The sequence below is a fragment of the Rhinoraja longicauda genome, chromosome 32, assembly GCF_053455715.1.
Source record: "Rhinoraja longicauda isolate Sanriku21f chromosome 32, sRhiLon1.1, whole genome shotgun sequence".
NCBI classification, from domain to species: Eukaryota; Metazoa; Chordata; class Chondrichthyes; order Rajiformes; family Arhynchobatidae; genus Rhinoraja; species Rhinoraja longicauda.
The window spans coordinates 23,672,276-23,700,140 of record NC_135984.1 but is presented as its reverse complement, the minus strand read 5'-3'; the positions used below and the strand labels follow the sequence as shown (position 1 = coordinate 23,700,140).

At 45.8% G+C, this 27,865-nt stretch overlaps 1 protein-coding gene across 5 annotated transcripts in view; it reads right to left on the bottom strand.

Moving 5' to 3' along the window:
* Positions 1 to 23,368: 23,368 nt before the first annotated feature.
* cdon (cell adhesion associated, oncogene regulated) overlaps positions 23,369 to 27,865 on the bottom strand; it is a 151,421-nt gene continuing 146,924 nt past the window's right edge. For all 5 annotated transcript variants that reach the window (XM_078426989.1, XM_078426990.1, XM_078426988.1 and 2 more), the window contains exons 19-20: positions 27,485 to 27,741; positions 23,369 to 26,532 (exon numbers count right to left, since the gene is read on the bottom strand). In XM_078426989.1, coding sequence (XP_078283115.1) covers positions 26,378 to 26,532; positions 27,485 to 27,741 — 412 coding nt within the window. In that variant the 3' untranslated portion in view covers positions 23,369 to 26,377. The remainder of the gene's footprint in view (positions 26,533 to 27,484; positions 27,742 to 27,865) is intronic.

The window sequence follows — 27,865 nt, the reverse complement described above, 5'->3', positions numbered from 1 at the left end:
GGCCGTAGCGCGAACGGAGATACGACACGGTAAAGGTCGCATCTCCGTTGAGGAAGAGATTAGAAAAAAAGGTTTCCCCCACCACCCCCCCACATACACAGAGTTAAAAATAGAACAAAACGTACATTAAACGACGACAATAGACAAAAAAAAAAAAAAAAGACAGAGAGACTGCCGGTGAGCCGCAGCTGCAGAACACATTAGATGGGTCCTGTTGATCTACTCCCAGCGGGGGACAAGGTTAACACGGTTTGGACCACGTGGCACAGTTGAAGACCTACACGTGATATCTCAATGACCGTGGATGCTTCTTGTCACCTTTAGCAAAGTGCCAGGACCTTTACCTGGTGAACCACAAGGGATTATGGGATGGACGGAGATACAAGCCGTATTGGTCTGAGAGTTGAAGTGGCTCCCGATTAATTCATGGGCTTTTGTCCATCATAATCCAGGGAAGACATTGCTTCTCACAGACTAGGACTTGTTTAGTCCCATTGGCAAAATTAAATCAGTAGAAACAGGGAACTGCAGGTGTTGGTTTACAAAAGAAGACACAAAGTGCTGGAGTGACTCAGCCGGTCAGGCAGCATCTCTGGAGAACATGGATGGGTGACTTTTTGGTTCAGACCATTCTTCAGTTTGAGGTAGGGGGGTAGAAGGCTGGAGGAGAGGAGGGGCAGGACAAAGCCTGGCAGGTGATAGGTTGATGCAGGTGAGGAGGGTTTATGGATAGGCAGGACAAAGGTCAGCGATGAAAAGACAGAAAGTGTGAGTCAGGAGGATTGAAGAGTTGTGAATTGTGAGGCTGGAGGAAGAGATGCAGATTGAAGGGGAGTGATAAGTGCGAGTCCAGGTGGAGTACTTGGGAGAGGAGAGGAAGGGAAAGATATGGTATATGGGTGTATATGGTAGAAAGAAGAGAGAGGAAGAGGGTTATGTTATGGCCCTAACACTGGAGAATTCAATGTTCACACCATTGGTATGTAAGCTGCCCAGGCACAAGAGGAGATGTTGGTCCTCAAGGTTGCGTGTGGTTTCACTCCGGCAATGGAGGAGGCCCAGGACGGAAAGGTCAGTACGGGAATGGGCGTTAAAGTGGTTAGCAGCCAGATCCAGTAGGCCTTGGCGGACTGAGCGTAAGTGTTCAGTGAAACAATCGTTGTCTACTGGGTCTGGCCAATGTACAGGAGGTCACACCGGGGAACACGGGATGTAGTAGACCAGGTTATACCAGTGATTGACCACACAGACAGTGCCCCATCATCTCCAAGGTGAGATGTGGTCCTTGTTGTTCACAGGTCTACAAGCACATGCTGCATTGATGGGAAGGAGATTGTGGACATTTAGATTTTTCGATTTAGATTTAGATTTAGAGATACAGCGCGGAAACAGGCCCTTCGGCCCACCGAGTCCGCGCCGCCCAGCGATCCCCGCATATTAACACTATCCTACACACACTTGGGACAATTTTTACATTTACCCAGTCAATTAACCTACATACCTGTACGTCTTTGGAGTGTGGAAGGAAACCGAAGATCTCGGAGAAAACCCACGCAGGTCACGGGGAGAACGTACAAACTCTGTACAGACGGCACCCGTAGTCAGGATCGAACCTGAGTCTCCGGCGCTGCATTCGCTGTAAGGCAGCAACTCTACCACTGCGCCACCTGTGACATGAGCCACAGTTACCATGGTTGAGGGGAAGGTATGAGCAGAGCCCCCAGAATAATGTGATGCTCGGGCGTGTGGACCCAGAGCTGTGGCTCGATCTCAAGGAGGACTCGCCCTCTGATGCACTTTCACAGAAGATATCCAGTGAGATCTTACTTCAGGAAAGTTGCCAATAGTTTTGGCGTGTGGCAGGGAACAGAGACACAGTTAGAGGATAATGTGAAGAAAAGTGAATCTCTCCAGCAAAATGCCATCCTTCTTATCAGAGTGTCCAGAACTGCGTACAGTACTGCAAATGCCGTCTCACCCACGTGGTGTACAACTGGAACATGACCGACCCAATCCTGTACACAATACCCTTACTGATGAAGGCTGTGGAGACCAAGTCATTGGATATTTTTAAAGCGGACATTGACAGATTCTTGATTAGTAAAGGTGTCAACGGTTATGAGGAGAAGGCAGGAGAATGGGGTTGAGAGGGACAGATCGATCGGCCATGATTGAATGGTGAAGTAGACTCGATGGGCCCAGTTGCCTAATTCTGCTCCAATGCTTCTGAACCAATAAACGATGTCAAGGGAAATTGCAAGGACCTGCCGTAGCCCTGCCCAAGCATTCCCTGATCAAGGATATCTGGAGGTTCTGCAGGTGCCTTCATGGGAAGGATGATGATGGGTGCACATTCCAAGTGGTAGAAAGTGTGGATCATGCGGAATCTCCTAGAATACACACACGAGCTTTCAGAGAAAGACACAAAGTGCTGGAGTAACTCAGCGGGTCAGAAGAAGAGCCCCACACAAACTGTCACCTACCCATGTCCTCCAGAGGCACGCATGGGTGCTCCAATTTCCTCGCACATCCCAAAGACGTGTGTGTTTGTCGGTTATGTTCAGGAAGGAACTGCAGGTGATGGTTTGTACTGAAGATAGATACAAACGCTGGAGTAACTCAGCGGGTCAGGCAGTGGTCGGGGAGTGAAGAGGGTTGCTGGGGTGAGACTCGGCCTTGATTGTGCTGGTGGACTTGCCGAGGCAGCGTGAAGTATAGATGGAGGTTGGAGGAAAGTAGCAGTTCCTGAACCTGGCTGCGTTGGACTTCTGCCCGACGCTAGCAGTGAGAAGAGGGCAGAGCACGGATGGTGGGGATCCTTGGTGATAGAGACCGTGCCTCATGTAGATGCTTTAGATGGTGGAGAGGCCTGTGCACACGATGGACCAGGAATGGCCCTCCTTCCAGACTTCGTTTGACAGTATGTTTTCGTGCCTGGTGCTTTATGTTTTATTCCAATTAATGGAGTGCAGGTGATAGGATCTCATCAGGATCTGTGGTGCAATCCTGCTGATACTCACGCCCCCGGGTGAGAGATAGACACAAAATGCTGGAGTAGCCCAGCGGGACGGGCAGCATCTCTGGAGAGAAGGAATGGGTGAGGCTTGGGGTCGAGACCCTTCTTCAGAGAAAGTAGACAAAGTTTAAAATGGCTTCTTAAGAAGAGCGGCACTGTCTGCCTCCTGTTCTGTGAACCTGCATTGTTATAACAATGCTCGATGCGTTCAAATATCGGATATTTCCTGCCTTAATTGGTTAAAAGATACAGTTTGGAAACAGGCTCTTCGGCCCACCAAGTCGACCATTGATCACCCATTCACACGAGTTCTCTGTTGTCCCACTTTCTCATCCACTCCCAGTGACACTTTCTTCTCAGCTGTTATCAGGAAACTGCACCATCCTTACACCAACTAGAGAGCAGTCCTAACCTCCCACCTACCTCATTGGAGACCCTCGGACTAACTTTAATCAGACTTTTCCCAACATTATCTTGCACTAAACGTTATTCCCTTTATTCTATATCTGTACACTCTGGGCAACTTGGTTGTAATCATATAGTCTTTACACTGACTGGATAGTACGCAACATAAAAGCTTTTCACTGTACCTCAGTACGCCTGACCATGAACTAAAGTAAACGAAACACTTTTAACAGACAATTTTACAGATGCCAATTGACCTACGAACCCGCACGTCTTTGGGATGTGTGAGGAAAACCGGAGCACCCGGAGGAAACCCACGCGGTCCCGGGGAGAACGTGCAGGCTCCACACAGACAGCGGCCGAGGTCAGGATTGAACCCAGGACCCTGGCGCTGTGAGGCAGCAGCTCTACCAGCTGTGCCACCATGACTGCCCAAAGGTAACTTGGTGTGGACTGCTGCACACAGCTGTGTGAGGCAGCAGCTTCAGGATATGTACGGCAGACTGCTGGAGTGGAAGAGCAGAGGCAGGCACACTGTCTGTTGGGGTGGGAGAGGGGGGGTGTAGGAGGGAGGGGGGTGGTGTTATGTTCCTCTTTCATCCGCCACGCAGTGTGACAGATGATTCTCCCCACCTCTGGGGAGTTCATAACATGTGCAGAAACTCAGAAAGGTTTTGCAGCTGGGGAAATGAAAATCAGTTAAAAGCAAAATAATCATGGGGAGAATCTGAAATCAAAGCAGAGTGCGGGGAATAATAGAAGCCCGGGATCGTTCGAGAGACCTTGTTCATCCACAATGATCTGCTTATTAACTAATAACTGCATTTTATTGCCAGGGACCGAGATGTTAACAGCAATTGACAGCATATTGGAATTCCTTAGAGAGAAGGACAAGTAAAAACCCTAAGCTATGGCTCTCCACAATACTGGCTATTGTCCACAGCCATTGGGAAATGAATGGCTTCTCAGGGAAATAGGCCAGGCCATTGAATGGCCCTCTATTTAACAGTTGACTGCTCACTGACATTCCTAACAGAGCACAATGCCCATTGAGTTCATACTGGAGTTTTCAAAATTCCTACAGCTTTTTATTCAGTGTGTTGGGCTCAGTGTATCTGTGGTTGCAGGGGGAGGGGGAGGGCGAGGGGGGAGGGAGAGAATGAGTTTGCAAAAGAGCAACGGGCGTTTTGTGCGTCCTGTTGCCGTGTGGGCTGGAGGCAGTGAGGCAGTGAGGTGGGCTCACTGGCCTGGGCTCACACTAGCCACCGATCTGATGAGGCCGCCGCCACTCCCACGCCAGAACCATCCCAACGCAACCTGAGCAGCCCTGAACTCCTGTCTACCTCGAAGACAGACGCAAAATGCTGGTGTAACTCAGCGGGACAGGTAGCATCTCTGAAGAGAAGGAATGGGTGACGTTTTGATCCGATCCGATACGATACGGTAGAACTTTATTTAGCCCAGTGGGGAAATTAATTTGCCAAAATTATAAAAAACACAAATTACGTGAAACATGAAAATAAAGTGACGAGTCGCAAGGCTTTGGGGATGTGCAAAGATTGAGGAAATGGGGGGAGGGAGGGGGGGGTGGTCAGTCTCAGTCTACCCCACGACAGAAGGGGGAGGAGTTGTACAGTTTGATAGCCCCAGGGAAGAAGGATCTCCTGTGGCGTTCTGTGCTGCATCTCAGTGGGACCAGTCTGTTGCTGAAGGTGCTCCTCAGGTTGACCAGTGTGTCATGGAGGGGGTGAGCTGTATTGACCAGGATGCTCCGCAGTTTGAGGAGCATCCTCCCCTCCAAGACCACCTCCCATGAATCCAACTCCGGCCCCAGGAAGGAGCCAGCCTTCCTGATGAGTTTGTTGATCCTGTTGGCGTCTGCGGCCTTCCCCCTGCTGCCCCGGCACACGGCAGCAAAGACGATGGCACTGGCCACCACCGATTGGTAGAAAACTGCAGCATCTCACTGCAGACGTTGAAGGAGCAGAGCCTTCTCAAGAAGTACAGCCGGCTCTGTCCCTTCTTGTACAGGGCCTCAGCGTTCCTGGACCAGTCCAGTTTGCTGTCCAGGTACACTCCCAGGTGTTTGTACTCCCTGGTAAACTGCACATCCACACCATTGATGGAGACAGGGGACAGGGGTGTTCCTCTCCTCCTAAAGTCCACCACTAACTCCTTAGTCTTGTTGGTGTTGAGCTGCAGGTGATTCGGCCCACACCACTCAACAAAGTCGTTGACTACATCTCTGTATCCAGCTTCCCTCCCCTCACTGATGCAGCCCACAATTGCAGAGTCACCTGAAAACTTCTGCAGGTGGCAGGAGGTGGAGTTATATCTGAAGTCCGAGGTGTAGATGGTGAACAGGAGGGGAGAGAGGACGGTCCCCTGTGGGGTCCTGGTGTTGCTCACTGCCATGTCCGAGACATAGTTCTGTAGCCTGACATATTGTGGTCGTCCGGTCAGGTAGTTGGTGATCCAGGACACCAATGGAGCATCCACCCACATCTTCATTAGTTTGCTCCCTAGCAGTGCAGGCCGGACGGTGTTAAAAGCACTGGAGAAGTAATACCTCCCGGCTTATCCAGGTGAGCACAGGTACGATGGAGCAGGTGGATGATGGCATCCTCAACCTCCGTCTTTGTTTGGTGAGTGAACTGCAGGGGGTTCAGGTAGGGTTTAACCAGGGGTGGCAGGTGAGTGAGTGAGCACCAGCCTCTCCAGGGGCTTCGTGATGTGTGAAGTCAGGGTCTGCAGTCATTGGAGGAGCTGGGACGTGTCCTCTTTGGGCCAGGAACCAGGCACGATGTCTCCACATCACAGGAACCCTCTCCAGGCTCAGGCTCAGGCTCAGGTTGAAGATCTGCTGGAGCACTCCACACAACTGGCTGGCTCACGCCTTGAGTACCCTGGGGCTGACACCATCGGGACATGTGGCTTTGCCTGGGCGGAGTCTGCTCAGCTCCTCCCTCACCTGCTCAGCCTCGATGGTCAGGTGCGACAAAGAAAGGGCAGAGGAAGTGGACCAGGGAGATAGAGGGGGAGAGACTGTCGGGGAGGGTGGGCAGAGGGGGGAGGGTGGGCAGAGGGGGGAGGGTGGGCAGAGGGGGGAGGGTGGGCAGAGGGGGGAGGGTGGGCAGAGGCCCCACCATCAAATCTATTAAACAACAGGTCGAGACCCTTCTTCAGACTCTGAAGATTCAGATTTCTTCAGATTTCTTCAGATTCAGTCTGAAGAAGGATCTTGACCCGAAACGTCACCCATTCCATCTCTCCGCTGAGTTACTCCAGTATTTTGTAGCTATCTTCGGTGTAAATCAGCATCTGCAGTTCCTTCCTAGTACTATCTACCTCATTGGTGATCCTCGGACTATCTTTGATTGGACTTTACTTTACCTCGCACTAAACATTACTCCCTTATCATGTATGTCTGTACACTGTGGACGGCTCGATTGTAACCGTGTATTGCCTTTCCGCTGACTGGTCAGCACGCAACAAAAACTTTTCACTGTGCCTCGGCACACGTGACAATAAACCGAACTGAACTAAACTAAACTGATCTGAGAGGATTCAGTGGCCACAGTGTCTGATCTCCGAGTCGTCAGTGCACAGTGGGGATAGCGTAACACGTGAAGCACATGAATGACGGGCATTTAACACAGAACATAGAACATAGGACAAAAAAGGGTCTCAACCTAAGACGTCAGCCATTTCTTCTCTCCAGAGATGCTGCCTGTCCCGCTGAGTTACTCCAGCTTTTTGTGTCTACCTTCGATTTAAACCAGCGTCTGCAGTTCCTCCCTACGTAGAACATGGAACAGTCCAGCACAGGACAGGCCCTTCCACCCACAATGTCTGTGCCCGGACCGACCCATATCTGCCTGCACATAATCCATATCCAACCATTCCCTACACACCCACCATGTGCCTATCCAAATGCATCTTAAATGCCATATCTGCCTCAACCATCACCCCCTGCCGTACGCTCCCGGCATCCACCACCCTCTACGTACAAAGGTTGCTCTGCACATCTCCTTTAAGCTTTGCCTTTCGCACCTTAAACCTATGATATTTAATATTTCCATTTAGTATTTTATTTTTCTATCCTGGGAAATAGCTTCAGACTGTATCTCTGCCTCGTAATTTTACGCGCTTCCATCTGGTCTCCCCACAACCTCTGTCTTCCAGAGAAACCAATCCAAGTCTGTTCAACCTTTCCCTGCAGCTAACACCCCTCAATCCAGACATCGTTCTTCAATTTGAAGGATAAGAGGTTCATGTTCATGTCATAGGAGCAGAACTAAGCCATTCGGCCCATCGAGTCTACTCCGCCATTCAGTCATGGCTGTACTATCTTTCCTTCTCCACCACTTTCTCCTGCTTTCTCTTCACACTCTTGGACACCCTTACTAATAAAGAACCTGTCAATCTCTGCTTTAAAAATACCCAATGTCTTGGCCTCCACAGATTCACCACCCTCTGACTAAAGAAATTCCTCCTCATCTCCTTTCTAAAGGCACGTCCTTTTATTCTGAGGCTGTGCTCTCTGGTTCTAGACTCTCCCACTAGTGGGAACATCCTCTCCACACCCACACCATCCAGGCCTTTAACTATTGGGTAAGTTTCAATGAGGTCCCCCCCTGACCCTTCTAAACTCCAGCGAGCACAGACCCAGAGATGTCAAATGCTGATTGATCTAATGCTTCTTCACCATCTCTCCTGTTTGACAAATCCAGATCTGGAAGGGAAGTATTCCTGAGGTTAGAGCTAAATTATTTGCAATCTCTTCTTCATGCAGTGAGTTATGGAAAATGCATTTCTCTTTCTCAGGTGGATGCTGGATGTCAAACTGGTGTCTTTGAGATGGAATAAATGTTGTTGAGGAAGTGAATCAAAGTGGGGTGCAGCAGATGTGGGAAATATGGATCAACGATGGAATCACAACTCACTAGCAGTGTGGGGCTTGAAAGGTCTATTCTTCTTATGCTTATTTCAATGTTCAATGTAAACCAGTCAAATTCACAGATAGGCCAGTTGTGTTACATTATCCAGCTTGTTGGTTGGTCTGAAGAAGTGTTTCGTCCTGAAACGTCACCTGTTCCTTTTCTCCAAAGGTGCTGCCTGATCGACGGAGTTCCTCCAGCATTTTGTGTCTGTCTTTGTTGGTTAAACAAAATGTGTAGACTCTACGTTAGTGTATTGAGTAATACCTGGGGAACGTTTCTTTGCTTCGAAAGCCCAGCATGGATGGAGATGCCTAAAGCAATATATCTGAAATATTTTAATCTTCTCCAGTATTTAATTAACATAAGTCCAATACTCAAACTGCTTTCCATCAAGCTTCGGGGTGGTATGGTGGCGTAGCGGTGAAGCTAGTGCCTTACAGCGCTAGAGACCCAGGTTCGATCCTGACTTCAGGTGCTTGTTTGTACGTTCTCCCCGTGACCTGCGTGAAGTTTCTCAGATCTTCGGTTTCCTCCCACACTCCAAAGACGTACAGGTTTGTAGGTTGGTTAATTGGCTTGGTATAAATGTAAACTGTCCCTCGTGCGTGTAGGATAGTGTTAGTGTGTGGGGGTCACTGGTCGGTGCAGACTCAGTGGGCCGAAGGGCCTGTTTCCGCGCTGTATCTCTACATTAAACTAAACTAAGCTAGACTAAGCTTCCATTGCAGATAATTAATTACACAGCAGTCCATTGTGTCCCAATGACAACCAAAGATATCCAAGCATATAGTGCATCGGTCAGTGTGATGTATCCCCACAAGATCTGTTTCATAATTCCATAAGTTCATAAGTGATAGGAGCAGAATTAGGCCATTCGGCCCATCAAATCTACTCCGCCATTCAATCATGGCTGATCTATCTCTCCCTCTCAACCCCATTCTCCTGCCTTCACCCCATAACCCCTGACACCCGTACTAATCAAGAATCTATCAATCTCTGCCGTAAAAATATCCACTGACTTGGTCTCCACAGCCTTCAGTGGCAGTGAATTCCACAGGTTCACCACCCTCTGTTTCAGCTGCATCCTTCCCCCATGTTCACATTGTTCAGGAATTCATCTTGTTGGTGGACAAAACTCTTGTTGGTGGAGCTGCTCGTCTCCTTGGGCCCTGGGAAGGGGATGATGGACCTCTGCAGCCTGTCGAATGAAGATGTTCCCATAATGTTGATGGAGTCGATGAGAGGAGCCTTGGTTTATTTGGTTTTGTGGTGTGAGAATTTAGAGACACCAGCCCTTCGGACCGCCGAGTCCACTCCGACCATTTTCACACCTGTTCACGCTGGTTCCGTGTTGTGGTGTATTATGATAAGAATTGACGAGTGAGACAGGTTAGCATACAACATATGGCTGCTTTACTTCAACGGCAAGGCTCAGCTGCCAAAACACAAAACTCAAAATGGTAAATACACCACACGTGTTATCCCACTTTTATAGCCACTCCCTGCACACTAGAGGCAATTTACAGAGGCCAATTAATCTACAAGCTTGCATGTCTTCGGGATGTGGGAGGAACCTAGCACCCGGAGGAAACGTGCAAACTCCACACAGACAGCACCTGAGGTCAGGATCGAACCTGGGTTTCTGCCACTCTACCGCTGCACCACTGTGTCGCCCTGTTCACATAATAGCAGTGACTGTGTGTCGTTGAGTGCCCTGAGTACTGGCACACCACAGGGCTGTGTTCTGAGCCCCATGCCCTACTCCCTATTCACACACGACTGTGTTCCTGCATTCAACACCAACACCATTGTGAAGTTTGCAGACGACATAACGGTGATCGGGCTTATCGCCAACGGTGATGAAACAAAATACAGAGCGGAGGTGCAGAACCTGGCGGACTGGTGCTCTGATAACAACCTGTCCCTAAATACCACCGAGACCAAGGAGCTGATCATCAACTTCCGTAGGTCACACAACGGGGAATACATTCCGATCTTTATCAACGGGGACAGTGTGGAGAGAGTGTCCAGTTTCAAGTTTCTGGGCACTCACATTTCGGAGGACCTAACATGGTCCAATAACACTGCTGCGCTGGTCAAGAAGGCACAGCAACGACTGTTCTACCTAAGAACACTGAAAAAGTCTGGTCTACCCCAACAGCTGCTGACGACATTCTACCGCTGCACCATAGAGAGCATCCTAACGCATGGCATCCCTGTGTTGTACCTCAGCTGCACGGAGGCAGAGAGGAAAGCTCTTCAGCGGGTAGTCTACAGAGCTCAGAGGACTATCGGAACACAGCTACCAGCCTTGGAGGGCATCTACAACACACGATGCCTCAGAAAAGCCACCAGCATCCACAAAGACTCTTCACACCCCTGCAACAGTCTGTTCGAACTTCTACCATCGGGCAGACGATACAAGGCCTTCTACGCCCGCACCTCCAGACTCAGGAACAGCTTCATCCCCAGGGCCATAGCTGCTATGAACCGGTCCTGCTGAGCCGGATGGTCACATCGCACAGTGAACCGGCACAGATCTACTTGCACTTTATTCTGTTTTAAAACTGTTCTAATTTGTTTCATTGGGTTGTTTAAATTAATACTGACTAGCTAATTAATTTATTGCATCGTATGGGAGGCGCATTCCCAATCTCGTTGTACCGCTGTACAATGACAATAAAGATATATTGTATTGTATTGTATTGTATTGTATTGTATTAGTGCTGGGGTCAATGTGTAAAGTTATATCCAAATGTAATTTATTTCTAAGTAACTGGAAAAGAACATTTATGTACATTAGGGCAAGGTGTCGCACGGTAGAGTTGCTGCCTTACAGCGCCAGAGACCGAGATTTTATCCTGACTACATGTACTGCCTGTACGGAGTTTGTACGTTCTCCCTGTGTCCCCATCAGCTTTCTCCAATTTTCTCCCACAGTCCAAAGATGTACAGGTTTGCAGGTTAATTGACTTCGGTAAAAATTATAAAATTGTCCCTAGTGTATGGGATTATGTTAGTGTACGGGGGATCGCAGGTTGGCGTGGACTCAATGGACCAAATGGCCTGTTACCGTGCTGTATCTCTAGAGTAAATTAAAGTAAACTAAAGTAAAGTATGTGACCAAAGTCGCAGATATTGCCCAGCAAGTTCTTTGCAGATGCTCCTTATCATCCATTCTCCTTCATTGGATTCAAGTCAAGCGTGTTTAATTGTCACTGGCACCAAGACTGGAACAATAAAGTTCTTACATGCTGCAGCTTTGCAGTCACATTAAACGTAACGGCACAACAAATAAATGTGCAATATATTATCAGTTATTCTAGATAAATCAAATCAAGCTGGAGTATGCTGTGCAGTCTTAGTGGTGCAAAGTTCATCATAGTTGGGTGCTGAGGGGGGATTGGATTGTGGTTAGTGTGGAGTGTGGTTCAAAATCCTGATGGGAAGAAGCTATTCTTGAACCTGGAGGTAATGGTTCTCAGGCTCCTGAACCTTCATCTGGATGTAACAGGGAGATGAGTGCGTGGTCAGGGTGGTGTGGGTCTTTGATGATATTAACTGTCTTCTTGAGGCACTGCTTCCAGTAGATCCCTTCGATGGTGGGGGAGGTCATTACTTGTGGAGGTGTGTTAGATGCTCTATTTCTGCACGTGGTTTGTAGACCAGGTGAGGCTCTAAGTGCGGGAATATCCCCGGAGAAACCCCTGGCTGTTACCTTCCCAGAATTAGTAATGGAAATGAAACTGCGAGTTATAGATTGGGAACTACAGAAAACTGGGACAATCCTCTTCCTGCCACACACCCTTCCATTGTGGGGACACACCGATATTAAAACATGGACCTGAGCCGTGGCGTTTCTGCCTTACATCACCAGAGGCCCTGGTTCGACCCTGACTATGGGTACTTTCTGGACAGAGCTTGCAAGTCCTCCCTGTGACTGCGTGGGTTTTCTCCGGGTGCTCCGGTTTCCTCCCATACAGGTTTGTAGGTTAATTGGCTTGGGTGAAATTGTCATGGCAACTTCACTGTGCTCTGTGGCATTGTGAGTTAGTGCACGTTGTGATTATAATGATCGCTTCTCTCCATCTTGTGCTCTCCTTGTACAGTCATGCAGAAGACAAACAGGCCCTTCGGCCCATCAGTCTTTGCCGACGCACATGTGGCCACTCACATGGATTTGTACTAGCCCCATTTCATTCTCCCCCACCTTCCCATCAACTCCCATTAGACTCTACCACTCACCAACACTCAAGGGGCCCTTGTGGCTAAAGGGACCAGGGGGTATGGAGAGAAGGCAGGTACAGGTTACTGAGCTGGATGATCAGCCATGATCATATTGAATGGCGGTGCAGGCTCGAAGGGCCGAATGGCCTACTCCTGCACCTATTTTCTATGTTTCTATGTTTCTATGTTTACAGCAGCTAATTAATCTACCAGCCTGCAGGTCCGTGAAATAAAAAGGAAACGCAGATGCTGATTTATATCAAAGACAGACACAAAGTGCTGGAGTAACTCAGCGGGTCAAGCTGATCTCTGGAGAACATTACATGGATAGGTGATGTTTCGGGTCTGGACCCTTCTTCAGACTGATGATGGGTGGGGAGGGGGAGTGGGTGAGGGGGAAGAGACTAAAAGCAAGAAAAAAACCCCAGGACAAACACCTCTATTGTTAGTCAGAGGAAGAACGTGCAAACTCCACAGCCAAGGCCCGAGGTCGGGATTGAACCTGTGTCGCGGGACCTGTGAGCTGTGGCTCCACAAGCTGTGTCACCGGGTGATGTAATTGTGAGGCAGAGGGATTTGAGGGACAGTGTGAGTCTAGTTTCTGGCGCTGTGATGAAGCTGATGGTGAGCTTGCTGAAGCTGTGTGCACCAGACTCCCCTTCACCCAGAGTCACCCCCTAAGGTCAGGCAGTCCTGATGTAGTCTCCTCCTGAAGAGAGAGACACAAAGTGCTGGAGTAACTCAGCGGGACAGGCAGCACCTCTGGTGAGAAGGAATGGGTGACGTTTCGGGTCGAGACCCTTCTTCAGACTGACTTAAACCAGCATCTGTAGTTCTTTCCTGCACATAGTCTCTTCCTGAACACAGAACACAGGGTGCCTAAAGTATGACACACCCCCAGCTCTAAAGCTCTCATCCCAGACTATCTTAGAGTTTATTTTTAAATAATAATCCCAAAGAAAAAAAAATCCACCCTCACCTCCCCACCCCACAAGTGACTAACCGAGCTGAGGGGCTCTTTAAAAGTGAGACTCAGTGCATTAGCAGGGTTAATCAGCCCAGGACAAAGTGAGACAGGAATTAATTTATTTTGGACCCATCCCACATGGTGGATTCGAACAGAGGCCGGGCAGACTGCATGAATACGCTGGTGTGGGGTAGAGCTCAGGGAGGCCAGCCAAGGGCAGACATCGCAAGAAAAGCCTTTGTGAAAAACCGTCAGTTTAATAATGTTGAATTATCCCAAGTGGAATTGACTTAACAAAACAGTGACACGTTCGGTCTTGCGAGTGTGTTCAGCTTCCCATCTCCTGAGCTGTCAGCTGCCCTGTCGGCAACATGAACTGTCCGGCATCAATCTTTTTTTCTTCTTACCCCACTCATAAACTAACAGTGTTTAATTCTTTTTCAAATGTTGAGTTTTTCAAATAAACAACTCATCTGACACTTTCCTGGGCCATTGCTCTCAGGCCTCGCTCGCCCTGCTGTTTGATGTTTATGTTGCAGTTCTCACTGCGTTAGGGAACAGTTAAGCAAGTTCCCTCCACGTGTGTGTGTGTGTGTGTGTGACTACTGGTACCAGAGAGGATGGGAGAAGGGATGGGGAGAGAGGGGGGAGACAGAGGGAGGGAGGAGGAGAGGGAGGGAGGGGGAGAGGGAAAGAGGGGGAGAGGGAAAGAGGGGGAGAGGGGGGAGAGTAGGAGATGGAGAGAGGGGGACGTAGGGGGAGGGAGATACAGAGAGGGGAGAGGGGAGAAGGGAGAGTGGGACAGGGTGAGAATATCGGGAAAGGAAGGGAGGGGGAGGGGGAGAGGGGGAGAAGGAGGGGGAGAGCAGGAGGGGGAGAGGGGGGAGAGAGGGGGGAGAGAGGGGGGAGAAGGAGGGGGAGAGAGGGGGAGGATAGGAGATGGAGAGAGGGGGACGTAGGGGGAGGGGGAGGGAGAGGGAGATACAGAGGGGGAAGGGAGAGTGGGACAGGGTGAGAATATGGGGAAAGGAAGGGAGAGGGAGAGGGAGAGGGAGAGGGAGAGGGAGAGGGAGAGGGAGAGGGAGAGGGAGGGGGAGGGGGAGGGGGAGGGGGAGAGGGAGAGGGAGAGGGAGAGGGAGAGACACAAAAGGCTATCAAGGGTGAGAGAGAAAATGATTAGCAGTGAGAGAAGGAAGGAGAATATCAGAAATATAAAGAGTGCAACAGGAAGAAACATTTGGTGGGGTGCAAGTGGTGAGTGTGAGAGAATGTGACAAAGGTTTGAAAAGGTCTAGAGATATAATGAGGAAAAGTGAAGAACAGCTGGAAAGAATAAATGAAAGGCAGAATAAGGCAATAAAGGTAAAGAAGGGCTGTAAAAGAGTAAATGAAACAGTAAGAATAATAAATGTAAAGTGATGGGTAGGTGTGGGTGGCAAGGACAAAGGGAAGGAGGCACAGATAAATGAAAGAGAACGAGATAGCAAGAGAATTGAAAAGAAACAAAAGGCACACATATGGTTGGGCAGTAACACGCAGACAGAGAGAACATGAAACCCAGAGACACACAGAAACAACAGGGAAATTAAACAGAAACAGAGAAATCAAAGGATAGAGAGACACATAAAGTTGTGACTGCAGTGGGATAGAGACAGAAAAAAACGAGAAAGACAGAAAGCAGAACAGTCTGCCGAAGGGACAGACATAAATTTGAGGTTGTGTTCTTGCTAAGCTGATGCGATATGTAATGTTGCTCCCACCTACCACAGACCTCACACTTCTTCCCACAACCCCCTTTTAGTTTACTTTAGTTTAGTTTAGAGATACAGCTTGGGAAACAGGCCCTTCGGCCCACCGAGTCCGCACTGACCAGTGATCCCCGCACTCTAATACTATCCTACACACGTTTGGGACAATTTACAATTTTACCAAGTCAATGAACCAACAAATCTGTACGTCTTTGGAGTGTGGGAGGAAAACAGAGATCCCGGAGAAGACCCATGAGGGGCAAAGGGAGAACAGACAAACTCCAGACAGACAGCACCCGGAGTCAGGATGGAACCCGGGTCTCTGGCGTTGTAAGGCAGCAACTCTACCGCTGCACCACTGTTTCAACTTTACTCACATTCAGCAACAATTATGAGCAAATTATCCCGACAATTAATTGCAGATGAGGTTTTACTGCAGCATCCTCTTTGTATGAAATGCAAGTGCAAATATGTCAGAAACTCTCTGACGAGGCAGTAATTGTAGGTGCTTCCACCAATCTGAAATTGGGCACAGTATTGAAAGGTGTGGAAGGTGCAGAATTTCAAAAATGCTTTCCGAAATCTTAAAAGAGAACCTTATTAACCATTCGAAGGTATTTATTCACAAAATGCTGGAGTAACTCAGCAGGTCAGGCAGCATCTCGGGAGAGAAGGAATGGGCGACGTTTCGGGTCGAGACCCTTCTTCAGTCTGAAGAAGGGTCTCGACCCGAAACGTCACACATTCCTTCTCTCCTGAAATGCTGCCTGACCTGCTGAGTTACTCCAGCATTTTGTGAATAAATACCTTAGATTTGTACCAGCATCTGCAGTTATTTTCTTATACTATCTTATTAACCATGAATGGGGGTGCTGGCTCGAAGGGCCGAATGGCCTACACCTGCACCTATTGTCTATTGTCTATAACCAGTTCATAGGAGTGCTACTGGGCAGTTTTACTTCATATTTTGCTTGAGCAGCTTAAATCTAATTGTATGAATATTGATTTTTGTAACATCAAGTAACCCCTGGGTTCCCTCTCTCTCCATCCCTCCACCACCCTAGTTGTCCTATTAATTTCACTGTCGTCCTGCTGAGTTTCACGGTTCGTATCCACTCATTATCACCTTCTCCACAGGCAACAATGGACCATTGTGAGCTCCACCTTTCCTTGATCATCTGGCTGGCTTTGAGTTGTCCTTTTGCATACCTTCATTCAAATGTTATTTGCACCTTTTCATGTCTCTAGCTTCCTTCCCCGACTCTCAGTCTGGAGAAGGGTCTCGATCCGAAATGTCACCTATTTCTTTTTGCCAGAGATGCTGTCTGTCCCGCTGAGTTACTCCAGCATTCTGCATCCATCTTTTATAAGACAAACCTGTGCCTGGGGTGGAGAGAATGTTTTAGAGATGGTAATTATAATTCCGTTAGACTTAGATTAATTATTGGAAGAATAAAGGTGGACCATCGTACAAATTCCATGCTGAGATGAGGCACTTGGACACATTCAAGGTGGAAGGATCAGACAAAATATATTTCTAATAAAAGAAATGGAGATCTCCAAAATTCAACCTTTTGGATGATTCAATGATACAATACCTTATTGTCACGTGTACTGAGGTACAGTGAACTGTTTTGTTTCGCATACAACCCGGTAAAATCATGTAGAAGACCTCATCTCGGCACTACCGAGGTGTCGTCATGTTTTGGCGCCTTCAAAGTTAAATCAACAGCAAACAATATCAGGAGAGGGCAGGATTAAAAGGGTAAAATTATGGCAAGTAGCAGTTCAGTACTGTCGAGGTGTTGTTGCAGAAATATGGTAGGTGATTAAAATAAAATGGAATGGCAGAGATCAAAGATTCGAAAGCCGGGTAAGATGAAGGAAAGCATTTAGTTTAGATTTTTAGATTTAGAGATGCAGTGCAGAAACAGGCCCTTCGGCCCACCGAGTCCGCGCCGCCCAGCGATCCCCGCACACTAACACTATCCTACACACACTAGGGACAATTTTTACATTTACCCAGTCAATTAACCTCCGTACCTGTACGTCTTTGGAGTGTGGGAGGAAACCGAAGATCTCGGAGAAAACCCACGCAGGTCACGGGGAGAACGTACAAACTCCGTACAGACGGCGCACGTAGTCAGGATCGAACCTGAGTCTCCGGCGCTGCATTCGCTGTAAGGCAGCAACTCTACCGCTGCACCACCGTTTAGTTCGGGGTGCAGAAATAGTGCAGAAACAGGCCCTTCGGCCCACCGAGTCCGTGACACTAATACTATCCTACACACACTAGGGAGAATTTACTACTTTTACCAAGCCAATTAGCCTACAAACCTGTACATCTTTGGAGTGTGGGAAGAAACCAGACGTCTCTCACCCTTTTTCTCCAGTGATGCTGCCTGACCCACTGAGTTACTCCAGCACTTTGTGTACATGGTGTGGATTACCTACTGGAATAACTAGTTAATGTAGTTAATGTTCTGGTGGAAAGTTGTGCGTAGTTTTTTAAAATGTAGGCATTGACAACAACTGATTAATTATTGCGTACACAGCACTTTGGTACATAACAACATCTACAGTTCCGTTCTACATATGCTTTGATGTTATATGGCTTTGGAGGAGCAAATAAGAGTCAGTCATGGCGGGTGTGGAATCATATGCAGGTTAGATAAAACATAGAAAATAGGTGCAGGAGGAGGCCATTTGGCCCTTCGAGCCAGCACCGCCATTCATTGTGATCATGGCTGATCGTCCACAATCAGTAACCCCTGCCTGACTTCTCCCCATATCCCTTGATTCCACTAGCCCCTAGAACTCTATCTAACTCTCTCTTAAATCCATCCAGTGATTTGGCCTCCACTGCCCTCTGTGGCAGAGAATTCCACAAATTCACAACTCTGGGTGAAAAAGTTCCTTCTCACCTCAGTTTTAAATGGCCTCCCCTTTATTCTAAGACTGTGGCCCCTGGTTCTGGACTCCCCCAACATTGGGAACATTCCTCCTGGAAAGATATTTATGGACAAGGGTGGGTTTTTACAACTGTTTGCTAGTTTCCTGTTACTACTACTGAGATTAATCTTTTATTTAAAATCCAGATTATTTAATTATTCAGTATTTCTTCCCCAGGCACCAAAATGTAATTGAATTTATATCCCTGGACTGTAAAAACAGGTCAATGATTATTGGTAATTAAAGATTTGATGAAATGTCATTTTGTTTAGATCTTCGTGAGACTTGTGCACTTTAAATGAAGAGTTGAGTTTAGAGCTATGGCACGGAAACCGGCCCTTCAGCCCACAGAGTCTGTGCTGACCAGCGATCCCCGCACACTACACACTTTACCAAAGTCAATTAACCTACATACCAAACATAGCCATAAAATACTGGAGTAACTCAGCGGGACAGGCAGCATCTCTGGAGAGAAGGAATGGGTGACGTTTTGAGTCAAGACCATTTTTCAGACTGATGTCAGGGGAGAGGGAGGTACATAGATAAGGTAGTGTATAGATAAGGAAGTGTAAGGTGTGAAAACAGGACAAAGGGAATGTGATCGAGGAAAATGTAGAATAGATCATTGTTAGTTGGGAGAAGGTGACAAAGCAAACGGACCTGTACGTCTTCGAAAAACGGGAGGAAACCGGAGCACCAGGAGAAAACCCACACAGCCACAGGGAGAACGTACATACTCCATGCGAACAGAATAGTCAGGATTGAACCTAGGTCTCTGGCACTGTAAAGCAGCAACTCTACCGCTGCGCCACCATGCTGTGCCATGTGTTGCTGTTTATTAAACACATTATCTGCTATCATCTCTTTTGGGTAAAACCTAGCATGGATTAGGTACTGAAATAACTAGTCAATGTGGTTAATGTTCTGGTGGAACGTTTTGTGTAGTTTTTTTAATGTAGGCATTGACAACAACTCTGATTAAACACATGATCTTTACACTCACTATTGATTCCAGACTAGGTGCTCTCTCATCACTTGTAATTCCAAGAGTGCTTTACTTTCTTGGATTGCCTTGAATATATTTCCTGTTTGGAAGCCTAATCTTTGAGATTACCATCCCATCAAATCGCAGAGGTCAAGGAAGAGTGGCCCGAGCCAGCACCAAACCACCCACAGACCCATGAGTTTTTTGTTTGTTAAAATTTAGCAGAAATCTTGCTGGCATGAATTATTCATTGAACTGGCTTTATGTATGTTTTACACAAAGAAATCTGGCCTATTTCAACTTTCTAGTACAAGTTAATCCAGCAAAAACTGCATATAAACATTCAGAGAGCTCCTTTTAAGAGCATTTTTATCAATGATTGTCAAGTACTGTTGAATTAAAGCAAATGCAGGTCCTTTGCCAAGAATTGTTCTGCATTAGGCTGGAGTGTAAACCAGGGATAAAGGGTGAGATTATTGCTACAAATCCTGCTCTGCCTTAATTTAGTAACTGAACTCAAACATAGCCTAAAACATGGAAACTGTGCAGCAAGCAGCGAGTAGTTTATAACTAACATTTTATTTGATAGAATGTATTTTTCAAGATGTGGATCACCAATGTTATTTCAAGACAATGAATAAAGAGACTGGTCCATTAGTATTATGAACTGGCAACACTGGAGTTATTTAGCACTGTTGAAATTGTGTAGGACAAGGTAAATTAATCCATGTGGGTGAAGGGCAGTTCGTTGATATAATATCCAACATGAGTTGAAGGATTTATGATGCATACAACTTAGTGTTCAAATTAAAATGATCAGATTCGGCTATTTTAAAAAGAACTTCCAGGAACTTAAAAAATTAGATCACTCTGCATCCATTAATTAAGGAATCACATAGTGCTGGAAACACGAAGTGCTGGATTAACTCAGCGGGTCAGGAATCATCTTCAATTTCATTCCAGGATTAAAGGTAGTGTAAGAAAATAACTGCAGATGCTGGTACAAATCGAAGGTTCACAAAATGCTGGAGTAACTCAGCAGGTCAGGCAGCATCTCAGGAGAGGAATGGGTGACGTTTGGGGTCGAGACCCTTCTTCAGTCTGAAGAAGGTTCTCGACCCGAAACGTCACCCATTCCTTCTCTCCTGTGATGCTGCCTGACCTGATGAGTTACTCCAGCATTTTGTGAATACATTCCAGGATTAAAGGAATCATCTACAAATATATTCCAGCCTGTAACTTATTCCAATAGTGCTTATTCAAAACCTTCTTCAAATTCTAACACTCAACTCCTGGCAAGGTTTCACATAACCAAAGTGCAGATCGAAAGTGGGAGAGAGGAGGATGATGGCAAAGATAACATCGCTGCTGGACAACGACTCCCACCCCATGCAGAACACTGTCACTGCACTGAGTAGCTCCTTCAGTGACAGACTCCTTCACCCCAAGTGCGTGAAGGAGAGATATCGGAGGTCCTTCCTTCCCGCTGCTGTGAGATTGCACAACCAGCACTGCTCCCAGCAGACCAGTCAACAGACCGGTCAACAGTAACAGTAAAGGAATAACACAGTAAATGATGACAAGTTATCCTTATCTTTATTCTCATTTATAATGAATGATCTCTTGCTGTCCACTTTGCTGCTGTAACACTGCAAATTTCCCCGGTGTGGGACAAATAAAGGAATATATTATTATTGAAAGGTGGTTCAGAGGATCTTGATGTTAATTAGGCACACTGACTGCTTTGCTTTCACGCTACATATAAACCGTTGCACTGAAGGATTATCTGAAGTCTGGCTGGAGTGCTGGTTTAGTTTAAATAAAATAATGCTTTCCTTCTGAATCAGTGCAATTCCTTGCAACTATTAGACTACAAGAACAGAATATCCACCTCGGTGCCTGACCACCGCTTTACCATTCAATTAGACCATGAGTGATCTGCCAGTGACATCTTCCATCTTTGTCCACAGCCATTGCTACTTGTGTGACTGTCACCTTCCCTGCAAGTGTCTTCACTTCAAAAATAATAGGCTGCATCATTCTTGAAATGCTCCAAGAATCTGAACCTGCTACATTAACACAAATTTTCTTCTGTATCGCACTGAACTGTACCCAACAGAATTCGTCTAGAAAACACGTGCTGTTTCAGCATCATTTCAGAGCACTTTTTTTTTGTGGGTGGCACGGAGGAGCAGCGGTAGAGTTGCTGCCTTATAGTGCCAGAGACCCGGGTTCGATCCTGACTACGGGTGCTGTCTGTACAGTTTCTCCATTGGACCATGTGGGTTTTCTCCAGGTGCTCCGGTTTCCTCTCACACTCCAAAGACGTACATGTTTGTAGTTTAATTGGCTTCGGTAAAAATTGTAAATCATCCCTAGTGAGTAGGATAGTGTTAGCGTGCGGGGATCGCTGGTCGGTGCAGACTCGGTGGGCCGAAGGGCCTGTTTCTTCAAACTAAAGCTAAACTAGACACGGTTCCTGGTTTCTATTATCCTTTGAGTGAAACAGTTCTATTTTCATTTTTGTAATAAACAGGATTTTGTGATCTTGTTGTTCTCCAGTGTGAGGCAAATATAAAGAAAACATTTCCTGTCGGTTTTTCTAATCAAAGCACCCTAATCAGTTCAACCTTTAATCTCCTGTACTCTGGCAATCACAAGACAAATTTCTGGAAGTATTCCTCTAAATTAAACCCTTAAAGCTCCATACCAACATTTTGTGGTGTAACACGCAGTGTTGCAAAGATAGGTAAATTCAGAACTTAGTCGTTCTGAAGTAATTAATTTGGTTGCATGGGGAATGTGAGCAAGAACCATCTCTATTTCTCCTTCTTTCTTACATTGAAGTAATATACAGAGGTTTGTCAATCTGTCTATATATTTACTTTTAGACCTTTGGGATAGAGTGTGGAAACAGGGCCTGTGGTCCACACCGACCAGTCATCATCCCGTATACCAGCACTATCCTGCACACTAGGGACAATTTACAATCAGCAGATGCCAAGTAACCTACAAACCTGCAGGTCTTTTGGAGTGTGGGAGGAAAACAAGCACTCAGAGAAAACCCACACGGTCACAAGGAGAACATACAAACTCCGTACAGACAGCACCCGAAGTCAGGAGCGATCCCGGGTCTCTGGCGCTGCAAGGTAGCAACTCTACCGTTGTACCACTGTGCCATCCTATTACATTAGCATTGATTTGGGATCAAACTGGCTCCTTGCTCACAGGCATTGCCGAGATCTTCAAAATGATCAATGCAAATCCTGGATTACAAAATTCAACACTTGCAATATGTTTTTTAAAAGAGCCAAAGTGTGGAGAACAATCAGCTTTGGGCAAATGTAGTGTGTAGGAATTTAAAATTGTACAGACCAGTGGAAGTTTGGATTGCAGGTGCGGAAGCTGGAGCTTTGGACCAGTTTGTCTGAATCAGATCTCTGTGGGATACATTGGGCAAAAGGGGAAACACAAACAATATTCCTGTGGTTTACTTGTGATGACTGGAAAATTGAAGCAACAATTGAATCACGTTACAATGATTCCTATAGTTTTAAAATCGCCTGTTACTTTGTGTGCCTGCAAGGTACCAATGATCTGCTATTCCTGTGTGGTTCTTTCAGGAACCTGAGAAAATACCGATCATCCATGGTCCACCAAGATCTACCGGATCTCCTGGTTGCTAACCATTTGAACTCTGCATCCCATTCCCATGTTGACCTTTCTGTCCCAGGCCTCCTCCATGGCCAGAGTGAGGCCACACGCAAACTGGAGGAACAGCAACTCATATTCCGCATGGGTAGCTTATAGCACAATGATATAAATGTTGAATTCTCCAGTTTTAGGTAACCTCTGACAAACCCCCTCCTCTCCTTTCTCCCCCACACCTCCTTTTCCAACAAATACCAACTGTTTCAGAGATCTATGGTTTATGCAGATTTAAAAGTCTGCTTCATTTTACCCTTCAGTCCCTGCGCCAACACGCGGTTGTCCCTCAACACAAAAGAAAATCATCAACGCACAAAGCTTCAGGTGCTGCACTGCGTGCATCACCACGACACATAGCAAATGGAGGCAACAGCATCATCTTTAATATTAACAGTATCTTACAAATGTTTCACTGAGCTATCATATTTAGAAAAATATGTACAATTTCAACAAGAATATTACAACCATTTATGAAAATATAGCACATTTTCTATATAATACAAAAACATGCATTTAAAAAACAGCACTATTTGTTTTCAATAGAGGGTGAAAGTTAAGAGTACAATAAAACTTAGGCAGTTTGATTTTTTTTTAAATGAATCATCACTGGGGGATTTGGAGATAATCTGTGACTGTAGTGTTGGGTTTTGAGGGTAATATTTACAACTGAGTGGCTCCAGAATAGTCTTTACACAGCTTCCAGTTGGCAGAAAATCATAAACTAACTCTAACATTGCAGTCAGACTCAAGACTATCATCTCATGTCCAGAGTGGAGGTTTACAACAGCATTGGACATACCTACCCAATCTGCTAACCACCTACCACCCTAATGTCTAGAAGGCAGGCTAAGTGTACCCTCCCATTTTATTGCTCATGACAAAATAAAATGTGGGACCTTTGATTTTCCAACGCGAGACTCTAAATCAGGAGTGCACAATTGGAATAAATAACTGCTCCACGCTTGGAATGACAGATCTTAATAGTTGTTAACCCGTTTATGATATTTAATGGAGAGGGATTGAACATAAATCTATTTGGATATGCAGGGAATGGATGGATATGGGTTATGTACAGGTAGGTAAATGATGGTCTTGGCATCATGCTCGACACAGACATTGTAGGTCGAAGGGCCTGTTCTTTTGCTGTATTGTTTTATGTTCTACAATATGTTATCATAAATGTTGGGCTGTTGATCTTCCGAACTCTGGGATTATGGGAGATTTGAAAGCTCATCCCTGCATCAGGCATTTTATAACGTGATCCACAAAAAAAACTGAACAACCTACAACCTTTCTAAAGTCCCATGATTGATAAAACATTAAATATTTGCCCACATCATCGTTTGGGGGCGAGTAGATTTATTACAAAGCATGGTCTATGTTAGCTTCACCCTTTGCTGTGGTGGGTTCGGCAGGGGAGGTTGAAAAGTGCAAACTCCTTGAACAGACATTGTTTTGGAAAGAAGAATTTTTAACCTTGATATTTACATTTTTCCAACCAAACGAACTTGTACACTTCCAACAGAAACCCACCTAAAACATTGATTTACTTGTTTCTTTTAAACTCTGATAGAGCCATTGAGTATTTTTATTTTGGTTTTATTCTGACACTGGCTCCTAACCAATTGCTTTGCAGTCCTTGTCCAGCCCAGAGTAAAAAAACAAACAGGAAGAGAGTAGTTTCACTCGCTAGTGGATTCTAGTGAACTGCCAGCAGCCTGGATGCGACTTGGGGAATTTATTTTTAGCACGATGAACCAAATGCAAATAAAAAGACAGATAGCAGTTATGCAAGGCACTTGTTTCAAAGAAGCAAACTGTGAGGTTAGAGTAGTGATGGTAGGTAGGTAATTATAAGGAGCAGTCAGTAGATGAGTGGTCAGGAAATCATGGTGACTATAAGGACCATGAATATACAGGTCTAGGTCTTATAAGTTAAACCTGTTAAGAAGAGACGAGACATAACCAACAGGGGAAAGAGAAACTTAGCATGCATGATCCCATTGAAAGCATCAAGTGGTCCCAGAAGTTGAATGGCTGCACTGAGCTCAAGTTGCCAGAACCAGAGGTTTGTGTTTTTCTCCATGTTACCTCACTAAAATGTTAATAAACACCTGTGGTTGAATTGGGAAAGTGCAGATTCTGGAAGCTTCTGGACCCAGGGGCACCCAGATTCAAAGCTGCTACAACCAACTCATGAGCAAGAGTGCCTGAAGACTGGATACATTAATAATCATCTATACTCTAATATATAATGCACAATAAGAATGAAAGGAGACCATGAAACAACACACCGGCATACTGGATCTGTGATACATACAGCTGCAATGTCAACCAAATTCAAACAGTGCCAATGAAACTTCATTTCCCCTCAATTAAAAATTAAGTCAATATTGTAACAGCTGGGCAAATGCATCCAAAAAGTGCATTAATTGTACAGCTGTACATTTAAAACTGTCACACTCCTTGTTAAAAAGCATTATTGTAACAACGTTAGTAGTGCAGATGAATCTGCTGTACGTCTCTGTTTTATATCAGTAAAGACCAGTGAAGCTATTGGCTGGCAGTTGCATTTCTGTTTTCATGGACATTGAATACTTTATTGTACATGGGACTTCTTGTTCTATTGGAAAGACAAGTCTAAATACTCAGCACAAAACCAAGCAGTGAAAGGTGGGATTTTTCATCTGGGTTGGCCACGTGTCTTCAGCCAGTGATGGAAACACCAGGTGTAGCACAAAGTGGACATGCTGATATTTGGCCTGTGGTGCGGCCTTGTCCCTTCCAAACTTGTTGATTTTTTTAAACCAAGCAGGTTATTATATGACGGCAATAGATTCATGAGTACAATGAAAACCAGAGAAGAGGATGCTTTCAACCTGATGTGAATCAAGTTGATCCGTGTTAATGGAGTTGGTCTAATACGCATGTCTGACAGGATTGAGCATTTCTTTTTGCCAGTCCCATTATCTACACATCAGCAACTATTGTCCCTCTGCATTACCCACAGGTTCCCGCTACCACTATTTGCAGCACCCGCCCTAAGGGTCATTGCATGGATCAGCTCCTGCATCTCGCAGTATGGCCATTGAACCTCAAAATGTCCTCCTTCCAAGTGCTTTTCAAACCACCAGATAGGTATGATCCAATATTAATTAACAATTTCTATAGCTTCCTCTGTCTTTATATTATTACAAAACTTTATACAAAACAAGGCCAAAACTCCACATTCTGCAGAAAAGGAATTTCTCCTCATATAGCATAAATAATTAAAAAAGGTGAAGACATCTTTAAAATCAAATACATTCATAGGGAGTAATATTTTACTACTACAAAAAAAATAAATAGCATAATTTTCTGATCCCTCCTTGGTCCTTTCAGTGACTTCGGTGCAGTTATAGGCTTCAGGCAACAGTGAATGGCTCCCTAGGTTTCATTGAGTTCTGTTGTGTCCTTGCAAGTGTTGCCTTCAGTAAGTCCTGTTGTACTCCAGGCTTTTGCATTGTCCATTGGAGTAGTGCTGGAAGGAGGATCACAGCTCAGAGTCTGGTTCTCATTTTCCAAATCGGGATATTCATTGCCTGTATGGAAAAGTATCAAGAGTTAACTGGTGCAGATTGAACAAGGATTGTTCAGTCACCACAATACCAGCGTAGAGTTCATTTTAGAAAAATAAAATTACAAAAACGTTGCCAGGAGTGGAAAATTTTAGTCATGAAAAGGGATCAGATATGCCGATGTTGTTTTCTTTGGAACAAGAGGTTGAAAGGAAATTTAATCAAAGTATACAAAATAGGATGAGTAGGAAAGCCAAGTTTCTCTTACTAAGCTCCACTTAGTGGAATCACCTCTCCTCACATTTGCAATCCCATATCAGGGAATTTCACCTCAATTGGTGGGATCAGTTGGAATTGACATTTTGTTAATCCAAAGGGTGATTTACAACTTTGAACACAACAATAAGCACAGGAACAGGCCCTTTGGCCCACTATGTCTGTGTTGACTATGATGCTAATTTAAGTCATCCATTTTCCTGCACCTGCCCTACATCGTTCCATTCCTTGCCTATTCATATACCTGTCAAAATACCTCTTAAATGTTACTATCAAATTTGGTTCCACCACCTGTAAAGAGGTATGGACCTGCTCCTGAAATGGGTCGTCAGATAATAGATGAAAGTTAATACTGAGAAACATGAAGTTAACATTTTGGTGGGAAGCATGAAAATAGGCATACATGAACTCGAGGTCACAATTCTAAAAGGGACACAAGAACGGAAAGACACAGTTTTTGGTGCATATTTCACAGGTCAGGTCGTGGCTCTCAGAATCCTTCCTGGATTATAAATAAATGATCAAAGACAAGGGCAAGAGAGTTGTGATGGACACGACAGCTGGAATAGTGTCTGGTTCTGAGCATCGCTCTTCAGGAAAGGCATGATGGCTTGACAGAGGGCAAGTTAGTTCCTGAGCAGCTGTCTGGTGGAAACAAGAGAACTGGGGGAAAAAATAAATAAATCAGCAAATAATGTACCTTCCACATTGTCCTCAATTGCGTGATCTTGGTTCTCATTGCAACAAGACTCTTGGGAAGGGGCCGGTTCAGCATTTTCCTTTGTATTATCGTACTCTTCATCACTGTTGTTTTCAGTGACAATGATTCCAGGACATAACGGAGCAATGATGTGATTTAGAGGCACCATCTCCATGCTGTCTTCGTGGCAGGTTGGTGTTAGCTGCATCATGGGCAGATTGTTGCTGGGGAAAGTGCCATTGGGTTTAGTGAAACATCTGCAGAAAAGAGAGAAACAAAGGGAGAATTAAACCTGGAAGATAACACCTTCCATTAATTCTCTGCAGGAAGCGCACACAGCACCAGAGACCGATAATGCCAAGATGGGGCCTGCGTTCCAAC